General features: G+C 34.8%; 1 protein-coding gene across 3 annotated transcripts in view; it reads right to left on the reverse strand.

Annotated features, from left to right (window-relative positions):
* Positions 1 to 10,811, reverse strand: part of LOC123562150 (von Willebrand factor A domain-containing protein 5A-like) — a 40,792-nt gene extending 29,981 nt beyond the window's left edge. Inside the window, exons 1-6 of one of the 3 annotated variants that reach the window (XM_053536432.1) lie at positions 10,668 to 10,744; positions 6,603 to 6,768; positions 2,821 to 3,023; positions 1,952 to 2,171; positions 1,076 to 1,245; positions 204 to 312 (exon numbers count right to left, since the gene is read on the reverse strand). In XM_053536432.1, coding sequence (XP_053392407.1) covers positions 204 to 312; positions 1,076 to 1,245; positions 1,952 to 2,171; positions 2,821 to 3,023; positions 6,603 to 6,711 — 811 coding nt within the window. In that variant the 5' untranslated portion in view covers positions 6,712 to 6,768; positions 10,668 to 10,744. Of the gene's footprint in view, positions 1 to 203; positions 313 to 1,075; positions 1,246 to 1,951; positions 2,172 to 2,820; positions 3,024 to 6,602; positions 6,769 to 8,775; positions 8,900 to 10,667 lie in introns of those variants that run through there. The other 2 variants (XM_053536433.1, XM_053536434.1) reach the window with 2 other exon arrangements.
* Positions 10,812 to 11,036: the final 225 nt, after the last annotated feature.

The raw sequence follows: 11,036 nt of genomic DNA on the forward strand, positions 1-11,036 counted from the left end.
GAAAACATTAATGGTATAACTGGTAAAACCATCATAAAATGTATCAAACATACATGCAGAAAATGTTCATACTGACAGACTACACTACACATAAAATGTACAAAACAAAATGGTTAAATCCCAAGTATGTGAATACGTCCTTTGGCAAATTTAATAAACTTGTTAATCAACATATATCAAGTGTTAGAGGACCAGTTACAAACCAGTCTCTGGGTTTCCTGTTTCAAGAATGACTTGTGGCGAATATGGCGTCTCATACTGTACAAGAAAACCAAGGTCATGGTCAAACTTGAACTCTTCTTTTAGAGCAACCTGTAAGTAATTAAAAACAGATCATATTTACGATCCCTGCAGTGTAGACAGAATTTAGTAAGGTTTATGTAAGGCATTTGATTTGCTACATTGATAAAACCACCATCATAGTCAGGTACTTGACATCTTCATTTGAAGCCAAGTGCGACTTAACCTGAAGCAGTCAGTGACCTTGACCTCCTGACCATAGATCTCACTGTCTACTGGGAGTACCAGAGTGAAGAGGTTTTAGGTAAAATTCTTTATATATAAACGATGCAGTATTAATTAAGTCACATCTGTCGTAAACATAATGTTTTCACTAAACAATCTATCGCTTTATCTAGCTTTTATCTTTTCTACAAGAACCGGTTGGTGCAAAAATGAGTAAAGCTTCTGGTTTCAAATCACTTGTCCTTTAACATCATTAAAGATATATTCTTTACTATGGCCAACTTGGGAAAAAATGATGCTTCGTACACCATTTTTGTGTAAGTTAAACATATATAAACAGGCCTCGATAGCCTAGTGGTAGAGCGTGCACTTCGAGGCGGACGGTAGTGTGTTCGATCCCCGGTAGCGACTTGGAAAATGGTACCAGTAGCTCCCTTGTTTAGCGTTCAGTATTAAAAGGGAAACTGGCTTCTCTCATACCCTCGTGGCGATGGATTTCATCAGGAATGAGGTGACCAGAGTGATTATTATATGTTGTAGAACTTGATTCGGAATCGACCTAAAATAGATTATGTATATAAAAATATAAATATTCTTAACCATTACTCACCTTTGCTATCTTATTATTCTCTCCATATTTTACATCTAGCTTCGTTCTATCTGATGTCACAGAAGTAATTTTATAGTATCCCTCCACTACGGCGGCCATACTAAATTCATACCGAACTTTGGACGGTGGGATATAGGTGGCGCCCTCTCCAGCTGTTAATCCACCAACATCTACAATATATTGTAAAAAAAAAAAACAAGGAAGAATATCCAACAGGGAAAGCCATGCTCAAAAAACACAGCCTCCCCAAAGACACACACGAACAACTCTTGCACATCATACACAAACATGAACACAAAGGACAAAACAAACAAATACAGGAACACAGTTGGGCACCGCCTTGGAACGGCCACTGGCAAAACCACCACCGGGGAGCTTAAACCGGTGTAAGTTTTATGTATTCTAGAAATATCCAGCAATTGACATAGTAAACATAAGTATACATTCATCACTTATTCAAAAAGACTGATTGTAGGAATAAATTTTACTTTGCTAGCTAACGTTCCTATATTCTCTACTATAAATTCAGTTGACCAGGAATTGTTTGGCAACTAACAAATTCCTCACATAATTCATAGATAAAGGATGACTGACTGAATGACTTAAAATGCCAAATCATCAAATTGCATTTTCTTTCCCTTTGCTTAAACAATTTAGGAGAAGGCAGTGTTAAGATTCCAGTCATGGTCAGAGGTTATAATACTGAATACTGAGAAAATATTGTTTTGCAATTGGTTAATTTGGGACAGAGCTAAAACCCAACCCAATCAGGAGCTTTAATTTTGAGTCTGGTCTCGACAATCATTTCTGCAGCCCACACTGTGCCAGACTCCTTATCTACAACCACAGATAAAAAACAGATTGTCTGGGCTTTACCTGGTGAGTATCTTGGATTTAATACAGTGGGAAGTGTAAATCTCAGTCGACCATCCGCCTCCTGTGGCAGTTCAATCACATATTTCATCACAAGTGAAGCCTCACTCTGGGGAGGAAGATTTCCCAGCAAGCAACTGAAGATATCCCCAGCAGAGTTGTCTTCTTTTAACAGCATGGCTGTTTTTCCATGTTCTACAGCATCTTGGTATGTCAATTTTGCCTGTCAAATTCAAATCAGTATATACATGTATTGTAACATGATAACTCAATGACAGTTGGCTGCCATTTAAATACTAATAAAAAGATTTAATTTCTATAGCATAATGTTTTATGACTGATCAAAATGACAGTATGATGAATTTGAAATAAGCATAATTTTATATGGCTGTTGGGATTTTATTTAGCCTGAAAAAAATCTTTTTACTTTGTAAGAAAACTTGAAATATTCTAAAATCTTACAAAACTGACACAGATACTAGCTTTGTTCTCTGTAAATTGCTTATGAGATGGCACACATTGAAACCAAACATTGATTAATTATAGATGAAAAAGCCTCTGGCAAACATATTGTCTTGCTCTCCATTAGATAATGATATACTGTGAAATAATTTCATTTTGCTGGCACTAAATTTTGAAGTTTTAGTTAAAATGGCAATTTCCTCTTGATATGAATGTGTAATTCCAGAAATTCTGACAATACTTACTGTACTTGCACATGCACATTGTTAATCAAGAGTTTCAATTTTACTGTAATTTTCGCCCATTATTTGGACGTCAAGATTTGTCAACAACCAAAACTTTCATCAACACTAATGCACCTTATATTCATGATTCGTCACCTCCATGGTTAATCAGCTTATCACTAGTACCTGTTCTTTTTCCTGAATTTCCGCCACTATGTGACGTCCATCAATATCAGCTTCAAACTGGAACACTGCACTTCCATCATCTACTGGGAATGTAAACACTGCCTCAACTGGTATTTCCTCTTCATTGAAATATGTCAGTCTTGATGAAACTTCAGCAATATAACCAACAATGTGTACATCCACCTTAATTGATTTTAATGGAACTGAAAAGAAAAGAAACAATCTCGAAAACGACATCACCTCTGGGACATATATGTCTAAAACGACTTTACAGGGAACAACAAACTGGGGCAAATCTCTCTACAACGACATCCATGAGGACAACATTCCTAAAACAACCTCATTTGATACAATCTCCCTAAAACACCTCACAGGATATAACCTTTCTAAAACGATATTACTGGGGACAACCTCTCTTAAAACGATGTCTCTAGGAATAACCTCTCTGACATGTCCTCGCTATAACAGGTTATTACTTTGGAGAGGTTCTAAAAATAATTTTTATGGGGAAATATCATTTGCGAATTCAATGATATCAATACACAGTTAACATACACGTAGTGCAAAATCAAAGAGCTTTTAGACCATTGAACATAGCATGGTAGCCAAACTTGGTCTGAAAATTGACAAAAAATGTAAGGATTTTCCACACGTTAGTTGATTTTCATATTTCACCCGAGAAGTTGGCCCTATGTTAAATCCCTAGCTAATTCCGAAACAAACAAAAACAACAAGAGCTCTTCTGATAAACGGGCATAAGACACCTGTTCGCATAGAAGAGGGCAGAAATGATGGGCATTCAAAAAATAATAATTTAGAGGCGTTTTGGGGCGAAAATCGGGGAGGAATTGCAGAATGTGGATGAGGTATACTAAGACACGATATCAATAAACTTAAGAGAACCTGAAAAGCATGAAATAAACGGGATCCCTGTGACCTTGACATGTCAGCCACTGAACCCACAATCAAAAGTATCTTCCTCAAATACTACTTGCCATTTTAGTAAGTTTGAAAACCGTAGTTATTATACTGAAACAAATTATCAAACTTAAGACAGTTCCATGTGACCTTGACTTTTGGTGGTATTAAGTCATTGTGTAAAGACTGTGTAAAGATTGATTTACAGTCTTGAAGCCATTTTCAGTTACTGTTACCTTGACATTAAACGTATAGAACGTGTAAACATTATAGTTCCCCCACAAGTTGTCTTGCGTCAGAAAATAAAGTTTAAAGTCTGTATCTAAAGAACTTTTAGACTTAGAGCTCGGAAACCAAAAATTAAACAAGACCTATCACTAATGGTGATGAAAACCCCCAGACAGCACTTTATTGTCAGAGGAACAGGGGTTTTGAAAATATGATACCTTGCATTTGTATATTGTACAGGGGATAAGTGTACAAAGATGCACTAAACATGTTGTGTAAAACTGTATAAGATCTCCCTTCATTGCTGTACTTTAAAAAGAAGAAAGTAGGTCAGTATTTTAAAATCAGTCACTGAAAGTTTGTATGTCAAAATCAAGGAAAACGTAATCTCTAAAGGTCATCAATTAGTTATACGTAACAGCATATGAAATATGTTTGAAAATTATTGAATTTATTTTCGATTTAAAAATTTGTTTGCGCTACCTCTCGGTCCTTATACTAGACTTTTCTCAAACTTTGTAATTATCATTGGTACCAAGTCAAGTTGTGCATGTGCAAAGCATGTCATTGTATGCTAGATTTATATCAAACCTTGCTATTATTGTGATCGGTAACCGATTTGCACATGCACGATTAGGTTTGTTACTGCAAATAATAACAAGGTTTGATGGAAATCTGGCAAATGATAAAAAAATCCGTCTACAGACGGATGTACGGATCGGAATCCAGTATAACCCCCAGATACTAGTATACTAGATATCTGACTAGATATAGACTAGTATACAAATACTAGTATCTGGGGGAATAATCAGGTTCTGTGACCTTGACGTATAATACATCGACCCTAAAAAATAAATAGAGATCTTCCTTTACTGTTTTTGTCTCTGTATCAAGTTTGAAAGCCGTAGCTGTTACATTTCATAATTTAAGAGTCCAGAAACCAGTTCGAGTCATCGTGACCTTGACGTTCGACCTATACATAATTTTGTCAAAATGTTTAATTTCTTTGAATATTAATCCATAATTTCTCCATTTCATTGTAATCTGAATGGGAAAATTTGTGTTTCTTGGAATGACTCAACCGGGAATCTCATGAAAACTTGTGGCCGAAAACTATCAATAATTTCGTAGTAGGTCACTAAATGGAATAAACAATCTTTCTCATCATCAATTCTAATGGTTTTATAGCATGGGGAAAACCCCTATATCCAAATTGTTTTACTGCATTTTATACACTACTTCCTTCTTAAGCAACCTTGTCACAGATTTTTGAAAACAAGGTTCTCAATTTTATTACCTTTATGTATGTTTGCTTTATATATTCACTAAAATACTTATCAGAAGTAGCAAAACATGAAAATAATCGTGTAAAATAATGCAGTTATTTTTATGTGTATGTTTTATATTGCTGAAAATATTTTCCACACAAGAGGGTGATGACTGACCTTGATCGCTCACCTGAGTTTCAGAGCTTAAACAGGCTGTACCTATAGAAGACGACCATTATATGATCCTGGTGTCAACATTTCCATTGGAAGAAGATGTGGAATAATTAATCAGTGTGACAGACAACAAAGCGTTGTAACACTACATGTCATTCATATGTCTTAAAATTTGGGTGGAAGAAGCACACAAAAACAATGATTTTATTTGAGCAGGTTGAAGCTGATTGTGAAGGGCTCTTAAAAATGTTTTTTACCTCTTGTGGACCCAACAAGGGGCCAAGTGCCCTAATTTGCAAGAAAGTGGAAGAAGACTCTATAATTGTGCTATAGGCTAAGTCTGATGAAGATGTAAACAGCTGACAAAATGTTGTTAAAAGGTTTTTATAATTTAGCTCTATCGCACCCTTAAAGAGTCCAGGTGCCCCTGTTAGAAGAAATATTGGAGAGAACCTTACAATGATGCCAATATTAAGTTAATTTAGATCCATCAAGCGATTAGGGAGAATGTGTAATGTTAAGGTATACCTATTTAGCTATAGCAGCGTTTAAAAGAGCTCAAGTGCAACCACTTGATCAAATTGGAAGAGGCTCTCATAATGATGCTAAGTATCAAGTCAAGATTTTGGTTTATGAGAAAGTCGTTTTAAGTTATTTCTTATTTCAACTGCACTGGTCCCTGAAAGGGGCCAAGTGTCCCTATTCGAATAACAATGTTCAACTAATATCGGATAATAATAGAACACTGCATGATATCTAATTCTTGGGTGAAGAAAAATAGAAAAAGTAAGTGATCGGCTATCTCGCCTCTTTGTTAGCGTGTAATTATAGTAAACATGTTAGTATTATAATGGCGGGTGAAATAGCGGTCAGACAACAAAGAACTAAACGCAATAGAAATAAAAATAAACAATAGGAAGATAAAACGAATAACCTATTAGTTTATGAGAAATCATTTAAGGTATTCTAATGAAAGGGACCAAACGCCCGCATTCGAATAACAGTGTTTTGAAGTATTCAACTTATATCGAGTAATAATAGGAAACTGCACGATATCTAATTCTGAAAGAAAAATAGGAGACGTAAGCGACTAGCCTTTGTTAACTGACAACATGTGTAATGATGGCGAACTTGTTAGTATTTACTATGGCGGGTAAAAATATCAACAACAACAAAAATAATAAAAAGAATAACCTGGACAGTGTGTAAGTGAAATTGTAGACATCAAATTCATCGAACTTTTATCAAGCGATGGCATTATTTTCGCAACCACCCTTAGCCATATATGACTAGTACCATCCATTCTCAATTCAAAGGCGGATCATGCAACGTGTCTGCATCCCTTCCATGAGCTTTGGAACTTTTGGACGGAATGACAAAATGAAACCTAGATAATTACTCACAGTAGATAAAATAATAAAGAACTCTCAACGTAATAAATTTAAAAATAGCTGACCGCAAATCAAATTGAAAATTGACACGGTGAAGCGGATCATCATGTGCATTTATCACCAGCGTAAACGGAAGTCAGAGGACAGATCTCGTTAAATAAAGGGAAGGAATTAAGCAAGTTAAGAAATCGTGCAAACGTCTTGAAAATGTTCCGAGAGAAAACACATTCTCCGAAATAGAAACAAAGTCGACGCATTTTATGTGTAAATGAAGTTGGATGGGTAGAGGGCGGTGTCGAGCTTGGTAAATCACTTAAAATTAGAGGAAGGTGATACTGAAACAATTCTCATAGATCGATCTCGCAGAGTGGGTAAGAAAGTTCTAAGTCCGAAGTCCAAGCTACCTAAGTTTGATAAGTTTCATTATCTCAGCGACAGCGAAAAGGTCAGGGAAAATCATCTGATTAAGGCAAATTTATCTGTGCACCTTTCGGTTTACGGAAGGGTAGCTGAACCGGATGCATTTTAATGGGTATTCCAGACAAGAAAAAAATCCAACATTTTGCAATACTTCACTATATGCTTCCAGTATTTTTTAACCCATTGAACCGAAAGATTAACCAACATCAAGACCAAAGTCAGTAAAGGTCACTCAAATCATAATCTTTGACTTGACTCTAGATCTAATAGGCAACCAATGTCTGTATGTATCAAGTCTGATCATTGGTAAAAGCAGACGAAGGCTCTAAAGGTGGCTTTGACCTCGACACTAAAATCACTAGAGGTTGTTTATGTCTTTGGCAAGGTTCAAAGAAACTCAAACGGGCTAGGCTTAAAGCAGGTAAGCAGGTTCGACAGACAATCATGGCAGGATCTTCCAAAATGAGATATCAATGCATAAAACCAAGAGAAAACAGAGAAACTGTTAAAATATATTTTTTCTGAACTGTGTAACGAACTTTTAAAAATCTTACAAACCTGTGTAACAAATTTTCAAAGGTCTTACAAAACTGTGTTACAATTTTCTAAAAATCATACAAAAGAGTGAGATTAAAATTTCAGTATGTTGAAGGCCCAAGATTTTCAGCTGATCCATTTAACAGTACTGTGTGCGCGCACGTGAAAATAATTATATGACAGACTAGCAGCATATCAACAAAAATACCATAAGAGGGTTGGCAAGACTAGCATTATATCAGTAATGTATTTAAAAAAAAGGTCCTAATGGCATTTTTAATTATGAGTGACTACAAATGCTTCCTATAATAATCTTTGTCCGTGGTATTCACGTTATAAAAAATGGTGCTTACAACGACTTATATTTTTCGCAGATTTATATAAGTTTCCGTGTGTCATTAAAGTAGTTCAAAGCGTAGAAAAAAAATCAATACATTAATAAAATTAACAAGTGTATCCGATTAAAACCATATTTTTATTAAAAATTAATAAATGTTCACATTTATTGCATATCCATAATAAATTGCATCGATCTGTTTGTTTACTTTCACATACGGAAAGGTAGCGCTGAACCGGAACCATGTGTGTTTGGTCTTGGTTATGTGATAACTATTTACGCCATAAAGTGGTACAACGCATAGACAAAGTTCTTTGCAAAAACTGATAATTCCTGCCATATATTTCATATACAAATTGTAAGTGTTCACATTTATTACATATGATAAATAAATGATATCGATCTGTTTACTCTCAAACCCTTGAATTTCATACAAGTACTGAACTACGTTTTAGAGTATGTATCATATAATGGAGAAAGGTATGGAGAAAGGTAGTAACGGCATTTGTAACTACAATTTAACCAATATCGGTATATGCAGTTTGGTGACTTTGGGAAAGCTACGCTTCCCAAAAACTAAACCAAATCGGGACGTGGGTGCATGGGTGAGTCCAATAGCTCTACCTTTTTTTTGAATAGCCGAGTTATAAATCACTGATTATTATAAATATAGTTGGCATACCATTGTGATCTTAGTCCTGATATAGGCCTAACAAATTTTCTGATACTCTGAGAGGGAGAAAAATCCCTGATCCCATATCCAATGTTCACACAAAATATACAGTCTACTCGGGTATTCCGAATCAGTCTTAAATGTGACCCACTTTAAATGTTTTATTGCTGATAACAACAAATACACTAGCAAAAACTACAAAAGTTTATGTTTGTAAACTGTAAACATCTGCGCATATTGATTAACCGTAGGTTTTTAAATTTACCTAGTATTGTTTTCAAGTTATAAACACAGTATAAGTATGTCGCATATTGACTCAAGATGCTAACTTTTTTGAGCAAATACAGAACTATTCTCTTTAAGAGACGCTTACTTTATTATCCAGTGAAGTACTTGAACATGGTGTGCATTATATACCAATCACTCTATATTTTTTTAACATTATTTTGTTATAAAAAGTTCTTTTTAACAAATAAAAATCATTAAACATTGGGTAATTATAATCACCACACTTTATCTGATCTATTTTGTATCAAAATTGTGTTGCCTTTTTATCATCAGTTTGTTGTTGTTTTTTTTTTCATCAAAATTATTAAATGCAACCTTTTAATACCGCGCTTCCTATGTAGCCATTTTCCCATAATATCCTACATTTTCGTAGACTAGAATACATGTAACACCAGGAATACAAAAATCAAATGTGAAAAAAATATCAGCACATACATGTTCAAAAAAACACCCGGAAATTATATGTGTATAACTTGTCGTGTGTATTGGATCAGTCAAAGACATGGTGAGATAATTTTTTCGATTCATTTTGATGGTAATTGCCGAATTAAATTGAAACACAGAGTTTGTATGCTTACGTCGTAGGGGGCTACTTACCATGTGTTTCGCACAAGAGTTGAATCATTACTAGTATTATACGCTGTATGCGTCTCTATTCAGACTGTGACGACAACGACAGACTTATTTGCGTGTTTGTTATTATTAGCATGTCTTGAAAGAGTGACTTCCCTTTCTTTTGTTGCCAATCAAGGTCGAAATAGTTTCTGCGAAATCAAGACACCGTGAATTAAAAACTCTTGTAAAGAGTTGGCACCGTGAATATATCCCGCTATGCAGTATGCAAAGTAAACGATATTTCATAATTCAGATAATGTTTTTATTGGCAATTTTATGATTTATTCATGAGTATATATAAATGATAGTGTACATGTTGAAATATTAGTCAAATTTAATCTTTATAAAAACTGTTTCGGAATACCCGAGTATACTATTCTGACAACTTCATGATGTATGACACCTATCATGAAACCTTACATGACTGAATTTTGATAAAAGGTGTTGATTTGATTAGTGTTAATCGAATCAACTTGACACCACAACCTAAACTAACCAGACATTTAGAAATATTTTACAATGGCAGGCTACAATGTAAAACTCGGACAGTGAGTGTGAGTGGAGAAACCAAAACATTATTTTACATGTAAAAGAGCTCTGATAATTTTATTTGAGCCCGTCACATACACACTTTGTATTGACCGTGCCACATAACGCCCGGATCTACTTATACCGACGGACTTTGTTGAAAATCATGTATCACTTTTAGTAGATACATCATAGTCTCCTCTCTCAGTATCTGTATCGATTACCGGACCTCTATGGTCCAACTCATGAAAACATATGGACTCTTCAAAAGAGGCACAATTATTCAGACAAATTCTGATTATATTATATTATATATAAACCTCATAAATATGTATCTCCATTTTCAAATAAATTATCTGTTATAATTACGAACGAAAAAACTGTGCATGAAATATTTTGAACGAATATCATTCCTAATTCTGAAAATGATTTATTATATGTCTTACGTATACTATAGCAGAAAAAAGTACCTGGATTTCCATTTTCTGTTTTCAAACCCAGTGGTTTACGTTTATCCTCTTGTTCCTCTGCCATAACGTATTATTTTGAACTAAATGAAGTAAACAACTTTCGTACCCGGAAGATAAAATCTGATTGGTTCTAGATAACGCTCATCCACATGTACACAACTCAACTCGTTCATTTCTATTAATCGATAGTTTGTTCTGATTGCTGGACAACTCACTAACCGACAGGTGCTGATCGATTACACAAAATCTGAGACATAGTTTGGTTAAATCCTACTAACGGAGTTGTCCGAAAATATGAGTTTGTGACTTTTTTTTCTTGTGCTATAATTTTATCTTATAGTTTTAAGATGGAGTTATTTGTGCTTAAAG

Source organism: Mercenaria mercenaria, chromosome 2, assembly GCF_021730395.1.
Source record: "Mercenaria mercenaria strain notata chromosome 2, MADL_Memer_1, whole genome shotgun sequence".
Classification (NCBI taxonomy): Eukaryota; Metazoa; Mollusca; class Bivalvia; order Venerida; family Veneridae; genus Mercenaria; species Mercenaria mercenaria.